This window comes from Pleurodeles waltl, chromosome 2_2 (assembly GCF_031143425.1).
Source record: "Pleurodeles waltl isolate 20211129_DDA chromosome 2_2, aPleWal1.hap1.20221129, whole genome shotgun sequence".
NCBI classification, from domain to species: Eukaryota; Metazoa; Chordata; class Amphibia; order Caudata; family Salamandridae; genus Pleurodeles; species Pleurodeles waltl.
The window spans coordinates 743,057,986-743,073,294 of NC_090439.1; the positions used below are offsets into that span (position 1 = coordinate 743,057,986).

Below are 15,309 nucleotides of genomic sequence, written 5' to 3' on the forward strand. Positions count from 1 at the left end.
GGATGACTCCTGGTGGCCTGCCACTCAAGGAACCGCTCCGACTCCCACCGACCACGCACACAAGCTAGGATTCATCTTGGGCCCCTCACTATCCATGACCCAGCAAGTCAACGCCATATCCTCCTCCTGCTTCAACACGCTCTGCATGCTCTGAAAGATCTACAAATGGCTACCCACCAAAACCAGAAGAACAGTCACCCAAGCCCTCGTAAGCAGTAAGCTGGACTATGGCAATGCCCTCTACGCAGGAACCATGGCCAAACTCCAGAAAAGGCTGCAATGCATCCTGAACGCCTCTGCACGCCTCATCCTGGATATCCTCTGCCACTGCCACATCACAGACCATTTGAAAAACCTGCACTGCCTCCCAGTCAACAAGAGAATCACCTTCAAACTCCTCACCCAGACCAGAATACCTCAACAGACGACTCTCCTTCTACACCTCGACCCGGCATCTCCGCTCCACCTACCTCGCCCTTGCAACCGTCCCTCGCGTCTGCAGAACTACAACCGGCAGTAGATCATTCTTGCATCTCGCCGCCAAAACGTGGAACACTCTTCCCACCCACCTGCGCCAGACCAAAGACCTCCTTACCTTCAGGAAACTTCTCAAGACCTGGCTGTTCGAGCAGTAGCCCCCCCACCTCCCTACTTTTTCCCCCCTCCCCTCCTCAGTGTCTTGGGACCCTCACAGGTGAGTAGTGCACTTTACAAATCCCTGATTGATTGATTGATCTGCATTCTGCTAAATGGACCTCCTGCTCTTCCAATGTGGCTCATGTTGACCTCAGTCCCTTTACCCACATTCATCTGTTGACAGATGACAAATCAGTGGCAAATTTATTCGGCAACCTGTCTAAATTTCGGATTGAACCAAAATTTCTTAAAGGTACGAATCATCGCATCCCTCCCAACATGTGCTTGACCATGATAGTATCTTGCCATTTGTGTCAGCAAATTATTAGGCAGAACCATTTGTCCTTCTCCCAAAACCCATATGTCATCTTCACGTTGAACACTTTTTAACTTCACTCAATTTATCCTTTCCTCCCTGTCAGTTTTTTCTTAAAGTGCTTTCAGTTCCTCTAATGTGTCAATTACATATAAAGCATAATTAGCACACTCTTCATTTTCCTGCAACAATTCCCATTTATCTTTGAACGATATACAGTTTAATGCGCAAAACCTTGTGACTTGATCCGCATATCCAATACCCATTGACACAAAATCTTGTGATTTCAGGTGTGCACTGCATTTCACTAACAGCAATCTTTTTGGGCAGCTTTATAGCTTGCAACAAGTCATGTATTCTTACACCAATTCTGACTGGTGAGCCAGAAGAGGTCAAGAAACCTCTCTGTGACCACAGCTGACCAACGTTGTGGACTATTCCGCATCCATATTGACTATCCATGTATCAGGTAATTTAAGCTGTGCCAAAACATGGCATGCTCTAGTAAGAGCCACTAATTCAGCCACTTGTGCAGAATACACTCCTTGAAGCCAGGACGCATTCGGGATACAGGAAATTATGCACACAGCATATCCTGCTCTCAACGTTCCCATGTTAAAATATGCTACTGGGAGGTTTACACCACCATGGACTTGAGTCAGAACAGACAAAAAACATGCATCACGCTCATGACAAAAACTACATAAAGGGTTTTGTGTAATCAAGCATTCCCAAATCCGGGGATTCGCACAAACTCTCTCTCAATTCAGTAAAAGCTTTCATACATGCTTGATCTAACACTAAGGGATTGGAAACTTCTTTATGAGTCAGCTTCTGTAATGGCTTTGAAATTACTGCAAAGTTGGGAATCCATTGATAACAATAGCTCACCATTCCCCAAAAAATCCTGACGTCTCTCTGTGTGGCTGGGGGATTCATCTGCAGTATGGCTGTGACCCTTTCTCTGGAAATGCTTCAAGCTACCTTTTCAATTTGGTGTCCCAAGTACTTCACTTCTTTCTGACAGTACTAAAATTTGGCTGGCGATACTTTATTCCCGTTCTTTCGTAAGTGATTCAGTAAGGCAAGAAAATCGTACTTGCACGCCTCTTTTGTTTTGAACACAACCAACAGGTCATCAATGTACTGGACTCACGTTGATTGGAAAGGCAATTCTAATGACTCCAAATTATTTTTCAAAATCTGATTGAAAATGGACAGTGACTCTGAAAACCCTTGAGGAATTCTGCACCAACAGTAGACTTTATCCAAAAAATTTAAACAGAAAATAAATTGTCTATCCTCATGAAGAGGTACAGAAAAGAATGCTTGTGACAGCTCCACTACGGTGAACCATTAAGCATTGCATGGAATCTGAAACAAAATCACTGCTGGATTTGGCACTATGGGGAAATGTTTAATCACAATGTAATTTACTTTTCTCAAATCCTGAACAATTCGAAATTTCCCCCATGGCTTCCGCAAGCCCATTATTGGAGAATTACACAGGTTGCTCAGCACTTCTTTCAAAACGCTAGGTTCACAAACTCTGCAATTATAGGAACAATCCCCTCAATGGTGTCTTGTGTCATATGATATTGGGGTATCTAGGGAAAAATCATGTTCGGTTTAACTGGAACTTTAACTGGATCAACTTCTTTAATCAGACCAATGTCTTTACCTGTCAAATCCCACACTTTCATTTTGACTGTTCCCTCTAAGTCAGAAGGAAGATCTCTCGCTGTGAAAACTGGAAAGAAACTAATCAAAGGATACTCTTCATTCACTGTGTCACATTCCTTTTGTGTAGGCAAGTCTTCTTCATCATCACTGTTTGTCTGGATGGCAATTCCATCGTTCGAGCAAGTAATCGAACACCTAGTTTTTCATAGCAAGTCCCTTCCCAGTAGGGATACTGGACTCGAATCACAAAATACAAATTTGTGTAATCCCTTGAAATTGCCAATTTTGACTTGAACTGGCTTTGTAATGGGATTTGTCAAATACTGATTAGCGACTCCTACAACCTGTACTGTTTTCCCTGAAAGTGGCAAATTTGGAACTTCTGCAGATCTTACTGTAGAGCGTGTAGCTCCAGTGTCAACTAAGAATGAGACTTTGTGACCCATCACTTTTCCCTTCACATATGGACATTTCTGATCTACTTCTAAGGAAGTGGCTAACACGCATTCCTCTTCATACAAACTTTCAAACACCCAATCATCATTCACTTCATCCTCACTGTGTGGTGGGAATTGGTGTGCTGTGTTATTACTCTGATTAAACCTTTGACTCGTTACCTGCTGAGGAAGCATCACCATTGCCTTCTCTATCAACTGTCTCTGTTTCAGTTCAATCTCGTCACTACAGTACTTTGCATACTGCTATACTTCATCAATCGGCTTCGCTTGCCAGCAAATCAAATGACTCTTAATCATCTGACTGATTTCAGGTATCAATCCCTCAACAAATCTGAACACAAAATTAATCATGTATTTTGGCTCAATTGTCTCTGTCCCACTGTAATGCTTGAATGCCTGCAACAGTCTCTCATAGTACGCATGTATTGACTCCTTGCCTTCCTGAGCTGTAGTGTCTATTCTCTGCCAATCAATATTCTTGGGCGAGAATCTCGTTTTCATAAATTCGATCATCATATGGTAATATTTCATTACATCAGGAGATGGTGCACCTTTTGCTGGATCTCTCTGAGGATCTTTTATCGGCCAATCCACACTCCTTTTACACCCAACCCATAAATCGCTGGAACTACTATTTCTAGCATGGTGTTCAGATTTTCCCATGGGCATTTTGCAAGTTTCACAAACCTATCTGTTTGATGGTACCACTCCCCTGGTTTCTCTCTCAACCTTGGATAGTCATTTGTAAATGACAATATGTCACTTCTGCTCCAGGGGAAATGTACAAAGTTCCCTTCCGGAATTTCTCTAATTTGTAATCTTTTTACTAGGTGCTCAGTTTGCTGCACGTTTACAGTAAAATTCCCAGAATCTCATTTACTTTTGTCTATTTCTTCACCCATCTGCCTTCCCACTTATCCAAAGCTCCCCATGTTTGAATACTCTGAACTAATTCTCTAATGTGAATTTTCATTCCTGGGACTCTCATGTTCTCAAAGTCTTTTAAGTCAAATTCGAACCTGTAACTCCTCTTCAAGTGTTTTGTTTTCTCTATTTCTATGTCATATTTTCCTGCTAGGTCTGCTAATTTCTGATGTTCTATTCCTGCTTTGTTGGTAATCAATAGGCACAAATAATGCAGCTCATCATCCCAGTATGAGTCAATTCTGTTTAATCCCATTGTTCCCTCAATCAATTCTTCTGCTTCTAGCGTAAACCTAGTCAAAGTCAGAGCACTTCCTCCATTAGAGTCACCTTGGATGCTACTCAGCTTTTCTAACCATTCAGTTAATTTCTGAGGTGTCAAACCTTCCAAAGAAATGTTATTATTACTGGCACCTGGAACCTGCTGCAACGTCAAACTTGGGGTCTCTGGTGGCACCATGCTTGGATTAAGACGTCTCAAACCTTCCCTGATTATTTGGAGGAGTCCTAAAGGAACTTAAATCAACTAATGGACCCGATTCATCGAATGTTGGTCTCATGGAGGTCTTCATTTTAGCATTCTCATTGAATCTACCCCTTTCTATGCTCTGATTTAGAGTTCTCTGCTCATTATTCTCGTTATTTCCCTGGACAAACAAGGGTATGACTAGACCTATGATAACTGGTATGGACACTGCATCTGGACTGGTTCTGGCATTTGACTCTCTCAGGTACATTACTCCTGTATTTTGGCTCATCAATGCAGACATTTCTGCCTGAGATCCTATGATCGGGGTGTATCCTGGAACTGTCTGTGCATGCATTAGGGATATTCAATTTGGGGTGTACTCTCTTTGAATCAGAGTCGGCTTCTGGTAGATCTGTCCTGACAGTACTATTAGGTTTGTTGCAGTATTTACAGTTGGCACATCTGGGTAAATTCTCGGTAAGCCCATCTGCAGCACAAGCATTTGGATCGCAGCAGCACTCGGAATGCTATGGCTAACCTGTATCTGCCTCTGTGTGGACTCAACCGGTGTCGGTGCTATAGGGTCTATACTGGTACTTGAACTTTTCTCATCGGCTGCATATGGTGGGGGATGATTTCTCAGTAACTGCAAAATAAATTTATCATCATCTGAGTTTTCATTGAAAGTTAAAGACTTTCTAGACTCTGTCAATCTCTGCTCTTTGTCATCAGAAGGATAGGAATCCCTCTTTCTAGTACTTTTTCTAGCTTCGTTCCCACTCTCTTGGGTAATCGCAGGAAACAACTTAATTCCCTATAATGTCTTGGTTCTCCAAAATTTCTGATCATTATCCCATCTTGCCTCAGCTAAAGTCTTCTCAGCTTTTCTCATTCTCGTTTCAAACTTCAATTGATGCTGATGTCTGGCTACTAGTTCCCAAATGGCTAAAGCTTCGAACTGTGCTGGTTTCGGAGGAGGTTTCGAATCATACAGTACCCTCCTCAAGTTCTCTAAAATCCTCAATTTAAATGGTGCATGGGCAGGGAATACTAAGCTCCTGTCTTTCTCCTGTCTGTCTGTCTTATTTTAACCAAAGACATTGTACTGCACCTTGTTCTTCGAATACAGTATAGGTGGGTGTACCTTCTGGTGGTGTAACTTCTCCTATTCTAGCTGGTATAAACGTATCTTCCCTTAGGGCACTCTTTAATGATTTGAAAAATTTCATTTTCTGTAATTTAGGCAAATCAGGAAGTGACTTTCAATTCCCAAAATCCCTGTCGATTGCCTTTTCAACCAATTGCGCTTCATGGTTGTCCACCAATCCGTTTGGGACCCTTCTCACTAACCAACCTATCCCAGCAAGCCTCCAATGATGTCACACTCACACGTACAGCAGCTGACACAGCCCTTCGGCTCTCCTTCCCAACTCAGATCCACGCAAAACTAATGCAAAATACTGCGAGCACTAAGTAAAAAAAAAAAAAAAACACAAATGTGTCTGCTTACTACGGGTAGGTAACACAATCCCTTCAGAAACTTTACTGATTTTTCACTGTGGCATTTAGCTCTAACAGCTACTTCATCTATTCCAGTTTCCCTGACTCGCAAGCAAAATTCGACCCACAAATTTCACTCTCAACCAATCATTGGATCCTCCTGGTGCACACAGTATTCATCAAATCTCGGTCGAAAAACCTATCACTCTCTTAACATGCACTCTCGAGTTTGTCAACCATGCCCGATTGACCTATTAAGACAAATTACAACATAAACCACGTGTCTCATATACTTTACAATACTTAGAGATCTTAGACCACGCAGGGTCCGTATACCAACAACCATGAGGACAATGTTTTAGCACAAAGTGGCACACACATGTGAAGTTCAACGACTTCCCTACTCTCACACGCAAACTCCTTCAACAACTTCATTTGGAGGACCAAACTCTCAGAACCCTCACAAACATCACAATTCACCTGCGATTTGCTTCAGCTGTGCAAGCGCAAAACCTATTTCATTCACCCTGTCACTAGAACGCCGAGAACATCCTCAAACAAGCATAGGCAAACTCCAAGGATTTGGGAAAGTCATAGTAGGTTCTTAGAGACACATTTTCTTTCCACTTTGCATCATTGAATCCAAAATTCTCAACTTTTCATCAAGTGTGTGAATTAATTCAATCTCATAAGGAGAATACCATCAACTCTTTTACCCCTTCTAAGGAAAAAGGAACTTATGTCTATTCTGCTATCAATTCCGGGGAAAAGGACCTTATGATGGGCTCTTAAGGAGCCAGACCAACCCACTCTCTTATCATTTCTAGAGGGCAAATAAGCCTTTACGATGTAGCCTTACAGAGCGTAAAGGGAACTTTATAATGGCCTTTTAAGGAAACATAAACTTCAAAGGATTCTATGACAGATCCCATAAAGAGACTAACCATACAACTGCTACCATTTCTGTTAGCACGTTCGTCCTTATTTGGTCTTTATATGTTAACAGATAAGGGGACGCGTTATAGGTCGATGAACCTTTTGACTACGCTTAGAGTAACTCCATTACAAGTCCATAAACTCATAAGAATTTCAACATCATAATCAATAAACATAAACAAATATCTCAGGACTCAATAATCTTCACGCACCATGACCTATCTGGTCATTAATAACCACACCATTTAGTAAAGTCAGATAGTTTATTTCCCTAGATTAACCATGCTAAAATCACATAAGTCAATCTCTAAATCAACTGGTAAACATACACAAATAACACTGATTGACCAAATCTTCTAAGGAATCTCAATTTGATTAATGCATTGACGGTCAAGCATTCTAGAATCACATTACATATTATCTACAACAAAACAATAGCATTTTGTTAAACCTCTCCTCAATATGGATTAGCAAGCTGCGATTATCTTCGTCTGTTGGACATCCGTATGGTCTTCTTCAGCAAAGGGAAATGAAAGGGGATGGTTAGGGGTATCTACGCAATCTGAACCATAAAGCATTCTCTAAGGGCAGCATCAAGTTACTAAACCATCAAGCTTCAAAGTTAAAGTTAGAAATAAAATAATCAGGAACTGCTCAGCTCCCGAACAGAAAAATGAGCGCAAATGAAAATGAACCCAAGAAGAATGACTGCTTCTCCTCTGTGCAGCTGGGTTAAGTCAAAATCACATAAAGAACTTCTCACATTACCATTTGTTAGAAAACTGCACGTTTACGGTCAATCCAATTACAGCTTAAATTCAAATCTATGATCAAACTAAACTATCTTTCACACGTTGATGATTGGTTCTTCTTCTTCCGTTCTCAACATCCGACTCGTCAGGTAACTTTCTTGTATCCATCCATACTCTAGTTAGTGTGTCCATTGTTAGTTCCGGGGAACATCGCTGTCTCATGCACCAAGTCAAAATCTGTATCCTTTTTAGTATAACATGAGTCTACTGGCAGTTCTCATGAGAAAGTTAAGGCTACTGCTACATGCTTGGCCAACCTCAGCGGAAACAATACATCTTTATTTTCTAAACATAAATTCACAATTTTATTCAGACATTGCAGTTTAACATGAGGCTGTGCAATACGTAGGCCCAGACCTTGATAACTTAAGGTCTACAATTAATAAGCAAATACATAACATCAGATCATCAATATGACACACTACTACAAAACAATTACTACGTTTAGGCTCTGAATAAACATTAGTAGGCATTTATTAAACATTATGTATTTATGACGGCCACTCAAGTGGGTACATTTTCCAAGTCGCACATTATTTTTCTATGTTAACTAAGTTTTTCATAACTCGTAATACATAAAATTCATTGTTCACACTTGCAGGACAAAAGACACTGAAAATGAGTGGTTTCAGAAACGTGTGGGGAGAAACAGGGTGTAATGTAAGTGACAAATAGTCTGGGAGACTGCATAAGAAAGTGGCCTGAATCAGAGAACAGAAGTGCTTGGGACACTTCAAAATCCACTAGCCCATTACCATAAGTGTCAATAGACCAGATTCAGACAGGAGGCTCACAATTTTTGAAGGCAAAATGGCTTTATTTTGGCTTTCTCCCACCTGAAATTGCCTCTCCTTCAAAAGAAGTCAATGGGAGAAATACATTCTCCCAAATTTTTTTTTTTTATTTCCCACTTACCTTCTCTAAAATGTTGGCATGTATGCATTACAGATTTTAGTAAAGCTTAATTCACAGCCTAATATTTTCAGTCTTGAAACACTGTTAAATTGAATTATTGTCAACAAATTAATATTCCCCATTTATCTTGATACTGCTAACAAGACCTGGCATAGCAAACAGGTCTAGCTTATCTGAGGAGTACGAATGTTGTTCTGTAATATGTGAACAGACCATTACAGAAAACTAACAATGAGCCACCCAAAACAAGATGTGGCAGGTAGCATACTGTGTAAAGCACAGGGCTTTTTAACAATGGGTCATATATGCTTTAAGACACCGTTAGACCATCTCTTCCTTTGACGTACGTCGTTTACAGTCGTTCTTTCCCCCATCTTTTTCTTCGAAAGCACTGTATGTTGCCAAATAAAATCCAGTAACTTCCGAGGCGTGGGAAACACTTTTGCTGCACCTCACACGTGCACTTTGATGTGTTTTTCTTAAATATTTTTGTATGTGCAGAACAGATCAAGTACCAGTTTTCACCAAAATATGATCGTACATTGAATGCTGGAACGGTATTAATTCCACTGAGACGTCAAGCCTGCTGCTGCAAGGGTCCCCCCACCATAAAGACACCAATTACTGCAACACCAAAGTACTCCTGTAGCAATCAACGTAACTTACAGTCTGTAGCAGTGGCCATATTACGTCCAGGCAATGAAGTGCTCTAACTTAACAATTGGGCAGTTAAACAAATTTGGCGCGCCATACCGTAGAACTTTAGTGTATATGTTAGGCACGATTGCCTGGACTTAAGATGGCCGCCGTTAAAGAGTCGCCCCAGCAGCGGGTTTCTTCGAAAATGTCAGCTGTCCAAGCAATGCTGACTTCAGCGGGACCATACGAAGGTACCTCCTTTGAGCCAACACAGGCGGACAACACAGCAAAGACCGAAAGAACTGACACTCCGATCGATACATTGGAAGGGCAAGTGAAATGTGAGGTGTGCAGGGGGCAGTGTCCCGCGACAGGTCACTGCATGGCAGCAGTTGAGGTCGCCACAGGATGGATGTTGGACTTTGTGTTCCGCTGCCTGTGCCAGCACTTCAAGCAGCAGCATATGGAAGACTTCGAACGAAGCCGGGACGCATTAGAGGGTGAGTATGCACCTGGTCTTAGAAGCTGTTTTGGGGGGCGAAAGCAAATGACGTGACGTGTGGTGCGCTATTCTGGTTATCTTTGAGCAGTCCGGCTATATAGTCACCAGAGAAAGCCCTGATGTAGCCTGTGGTTAGAATGAGATAGCTTGTAGACTCCTAGCAACTAATTCAATAAATTAGTTGGATATTTCTAGAAAGAGATCCGGGAGACTGTATTTCCCCCTATTGATTTATGTTGTGGTCTCAACCAGGTTTCTGGTGTGTGTATGGGATTTGCAAGTCTGCTGCTGCAGGATCGTATATTAGATAAGCAAATATACGTTTTTAGGTTGTGCATAGCAGCACTCAAGCGCTGCTTTTCCGACCTGTTGGTATGTATCTGGGCTTTTAACCACGCTCACCTCACGCCCATCACTATCACTCGTTCAAGGGCTTGCCTTTAAAAAATCTTTACGTTTCCCCTCCTTAGGATGGGTTTGTTACCACCTTGGCTATCGGGCCCTGTTACATGGCTAATTGCACGTCTGCTATGTTTGACTGGGAGCGAACTTCTTTTCCCTTTTGTGGCTCTTCACGCTGATGCTCATGGCAGCTGTTGGCTCGCTTATGTGAAACTGTATTACTTTCATTTTTTTTAATTAGTTGTTTACTGATCATGTCTCTGGAGTTTGTTGTACTTATTTCTCTTTTATGCCCTCTCTTCCTCACAACAGCCACGGTTTTAAGGGCACAGGCCAATTAGCCTGTGTTTCTGGAATATTTCATTCTGAGCAGCTCATGTTTTTTTTTTCACTATGGGGGTACCATGGTACTGCTTAGAAACGACGCACACTGAGCTGCCCCTGGTTTCAATTGCTTTCGGAAACACCTCCCAAGGGGAAAAGAGCTTTAACAAAAACAATGCCCAACTGTCCTTCCAGTGAAGTTTCCGCTGCTTGCCAGCAGCCTGTAAATATCACCTTTTGGTGAGAGCTTGTTACATTAGTTGCTAGTTCTGATATGCCTAGTTCATGTTCCTCACAGCAGGCACATTAACCTGCTGCGCTACCTTATAATAAGTCCAAGCTTCCACTAGAGAAAAGTAAGTTCTCTCTCCAGAAACAACATTAATCACCAGTTATTTAAACATTTTAAGATTGAATGCAGTCTGTTATCTCTGCCTATAACATGTTCTTTGCTGCAGCCACATTAACCCTTTGCACTGCCTTATGATCATTTCAAGCTTCATCTCTTGCTTACAGCTCTGCATTTAGTATGACCAAAAGAGACACTTGGAAAAGTCATAACAAAACCAAACAGAATATTTGCTTCTTTGCAGTTTTAAATTAGCCTTCTTTAGTATTCAGTACTCGTAGAAGCATATGCAGCAGTTATTACCGTGTGGTGTAAAGTAACAGCTGAACCTAGAAAAAAACATACTTTTCATGTATGCTAACACAGCAATTGTGGGTCTCGTCAGCTAAAAATATCAAGCTTATAGGAAGCTATCAAGGAAAAATAAATCTGCCATCTGTGTAGAGTAACAGCTGGATCTAAAGAAGGCACACTTATTATGTTCTTAGTGCTTAATTTGAGCTGGGGTGTTCCGATGCAGGGCACACATTTTTTTCTTTTTTTGTTAAAGGGCTCACAGTTATTTTTCTGCCTCACTGTCTTACTGTGGGCAAAATAAATAATAATTTATTCGAAATGTGAAAATGTCCTTCTGTTCCAGACTATAAACAAGCTGCCAGGCTGGAAGTTTAAACAGCAAGATGTTATCATGTTGTAGAAAACATTTTGAACACAAGGACACATAGGTACAGCCACCCCCACAAATTATGCACTATGTATGTTACTGCTTCCAGAATAACAAAAGATGCAATAAATGGCCATTGCTAGATTAGGTGGTGGCTAATACTTTGAAGCATTTAACCTTTCTTGCTTATGCACTTTTTGCAGTGCAAAATAACATCAGTTACTTATCCAAAGAGCTCAAAAGCCAAATTGTGTGAGAACCACTTAATGGTATTTTAGAAGAAAGGCTGCTTTCCAGATGTGCATTTTGTAGAAGTCCATATTAACTTGCATATTCACACAAGCTGTGACCTTGTAGCACTAAAAATACACAAGTCACTATTCCCCACTGCACCAACCAAGATTTATTTCTGTTTCCTGAGGCAAGCATGTATTCCTGAATCAGATTACATAACAAAGTGTGTAGTAATTGTATAGCTCTTCAGTCCTGAACAACACAGAACCCAGGGTAATTTGATGCTTGGCTAGTACTTATAAGGTCCCACAAACAATGCCTATTGGCTATGCTAAAGCTTGTTTTAATGTATTTTGACCACTGATTCAGAGACAAGTCGCTGCATTGATGAGGCCAGCTAGGGGCTGGCCTCTGAAAGGGAGCTGCTGCCTCATTTTATTTACTAGCACTAGTGAGGGCGGCACATTTTAAGCCCAGGTTGCTAGTGAAGCAAGGGCAGGGTCTGCCTTCATAGTGTTGCCAAACAAACAATGTAGTATTTATTTACTGGTTTTATATCACAAACACACACGCCAATCACTTATGTCACTATTCACATGCACTTCGTCGCACTTTGGAGCATGTACCTTTTTGTGTTATTACCTAACTACTGTCCTCAAAATTACTAGAATACATTTGCATAAATGTAACTAAATATGATCGCTTTTTCTATTGTGTATTGCCAAGAGAGCTTAACCTAAAAGCTCTCTCCAAGGGAATCATTATCAGGGGTGTGGAATTTATTAAAATATCTACTTGTCCAGGGGACAGGTTGCTTCTCAAATCTACTTGTCCTGTAAAAAGATCTACTTGTCCCTTTGGTGCCATGTAGTGTGGCGCCAAATTATGGCAGCAATCTCATTATGTAAGAGCTCTGATAATAGCCTCTCTGATTATGCCAGGGCTACTACCACAGTAGGGATTGAATACTTGCAGTTTCAATCCCTGCTGTAGCAATTTCCTTATTTTGCCACCTTTCTGCAGATCTGCATACTGGGGCTGGAGGAAGCAGTAAGCAATAGTTCCAGGGCTGGAATGCCTTTGAGTCTGCAAACCTACTAACCTGCATGTTTTAAAGATTTTCACCAGCTTCTCTCTAATATTTTCCCATAATAAGAAAGGTTGGACATTTACTCCTGACAATAGCAGAATTAGAACTTCTTCCAGGGTTGGGAAGAAAGTGGCTGGAGGGAAAATGAACTTGCAAATGCTCAATAGATTTTCACATGAGCAAATCTACACATGCGTATTTACCCATGCTAAAATTCACAAATATTTTATAGGGGTACACATATACCATGGGTGCACTTTTGTGACTTTCTTTAAGAATTTGGGGCCCCATGTAGGTAGGTTCAGATTTGCGACCCGCAAATTGCGAGTCAGAGCGACTCGCAAATCCGAATGTAGGATGGTGTCCCTGACACCATCTGTGATTCGCAAGGGCTTCGCAAATGCCCACCTCATGAATAATCATGAGGTGGGTCGCAATTTGCGACCCCCTTTCGAATGGCAGCCCTCACAGGGATGGTGGCCTGCTGGAGACAGCAGACCACCATGTCTGTGACTGCTTTTCAATAAAGCAGTTTTTTTTTTTTTTTTTTTTGTAATGCAGCCCGTTTTCCTAAAAAGAAAACGAGATGCATTACAAAAACGAAAAATTAAACGTTTTCGTTTCATTTTTTCAGAGCAGGCAGTGGTCCACAGGACCACTGCCTGCTCTGAATTTTTTTTTTACAGTGACCTTCACAATGGGGATGGGGTCCCATGGGGACCCCTTTCCTTTTGCAAAAGTGTTAGCACCCATTTGAAATGGGTGCAAACTGCGATTGGTTTGCTCCCGCGTTCGCAAAACAATCCTGCGTTGCACTGCGAGTCGCAATTAGGAAGGGAACACCCCTTCCTAATTGCGGGTCGCAAACCCGTTTTGCGATTCGGTAACCAGGTTACCGAATCGCTAAACTGGGTTTATGCATCGCAATGTGCTTTTTGCACGTCGCAAACAGCGAAAGTCGCTGTTTGCGACACACAAAAAGCTACCTACATGTGGGTCTTGGTCCCTAATTAGGTCTGGTGTTAACAAAGACATTTTGTTTTTATTAAACTTCTATTTCTCTCTCTTTCGGCTGGCTTTACTGTGAGTGATCGCATTCTGCTCTTCAACAAGGAGCATATTGGCACACAAAGTAGTTTTGTTCAGTGTCAGGAACTACAGTGGCAATCAGTGACGTAACGAAACTGGAGGGTGCCCCTTTGCAAAGAACATGGAGGAGCCCCCTCTCCAGACTCACTCAGGGCAGGTGCTGTGCTGAAGGGGCCCCCTGGAGGGCGGCTGCGGGGTCTTTGTTATGCCACTGGTGGCAACGTGTGCTTTTAGAGTTCAAAAACGTTTTTGGGGGGGTTTTGCCAGTGTTTGTTACAATGTTGAGGGCCTGGTAGCTCCTACAACAATAAAGTGTTACAAAAGCCATGTCAAAACAAGACACGCATTGATGAAACTAAAAGACTTATAAAAATATGTCAGATCAGTTGGCTTTGACAGTGTTTGTTTATTTTCATGCTTCCCATAATCGTGTTGAAAATGGTTACACTGATTTTCCATTAGAAATATTTTTGGGAAATACTAGCATGCATCAAAACATTTTACTAAATGACACTTCATTTGCATCTAATCAGAGAGCATTCTGGGAGCATTATACTTAGCCTCATAGCCTAAACTTTTCAAACATGTGTTTACACGTTTTTTTTTTTTTTTGTACTGTAACCAACTTCAGTAGTGAAGTGTGACCTTAAAACATTTATTTACAGCACTCACCCTAATAATGAAGGCTTTCAAATAATGAACCATAAATACAAGTTCAAACAGCATTATCTTTTGGAAACACATTACCTCAACTGCAGAGAGTTCCACTCTCTGTAAACAAGCAGCCAAAGGGTTTGTGCTGAAGAGGGTTGGGCCTACTTGTCCCAAGGACAAAGTAAACATAAAAACTTGTTGCCCTTGACCCCAAACAAGATGTCCTGGGCGTCGGGCGATAGTTATTCCACATCCCTCCATTATAGTTTCTTTGTCTAGAATCTATACCCAGGTTCCCAGGAATGCAGGGTTACGTCCTAATTGTTTTGCTATCTGTAGAGGCAGGCAAATTAAGAGGGAGAACAGAGCCCAAGGTCTGGTTTGATTTTAATTTAACCCTTTAGCTGCTGAGGCTATTCTCTCCTTAGTGGTACTTAAGCCTTCATGACTTTTTTTTTTTTCTTTATACACCAAAGGTACTTGGGCAGATTAGTTTAGTTTTTTTCACATCTGTTGGGTATTCTTAAGGCACCAGCATTTGTAGGTTTTCTGTGGGGGGGTGGCCGGGGTGTGAACTGAGAAAACAGCCAAAATATAGTAAGGATTCTTTTTTTTTTTAAACAGGTGAAAAGTGCTCAGAAAAAATAGCATGGGTTATTTTCTAAAATTTGCGTTAACAAAAGGTTTGCTGTGATAAGATCACCATTGCTGGA

General features: G+C 41.4%; 1 protein-coding gene across 1 annotated transcript in view; it reads left to right on the forward strand.

Annotated features, from left to right (window-relative positions):
* The first annotated feature begins 9,420 nt into the window (after positions 1–9,420).
* The window catches only part of TERF1 (telomeric repeat binding factor 1), a 282,827-nt gene continuing 276,938 nt past the window's right edge, over positions 9,421–15,309 (forward strand). Inside the window, exon 1 of the mRNA XM_069220352.1 lies at positions 9,421–9,788. Coding sequence (XP_069076453.1) covers positions 9,449–9,788 — 340 coding nt within the window. The 5' untranslated portion in view covers positions 9,421–9,448. The remainder of the gene's footprint in view (positions 9,789–15,309) is intronic.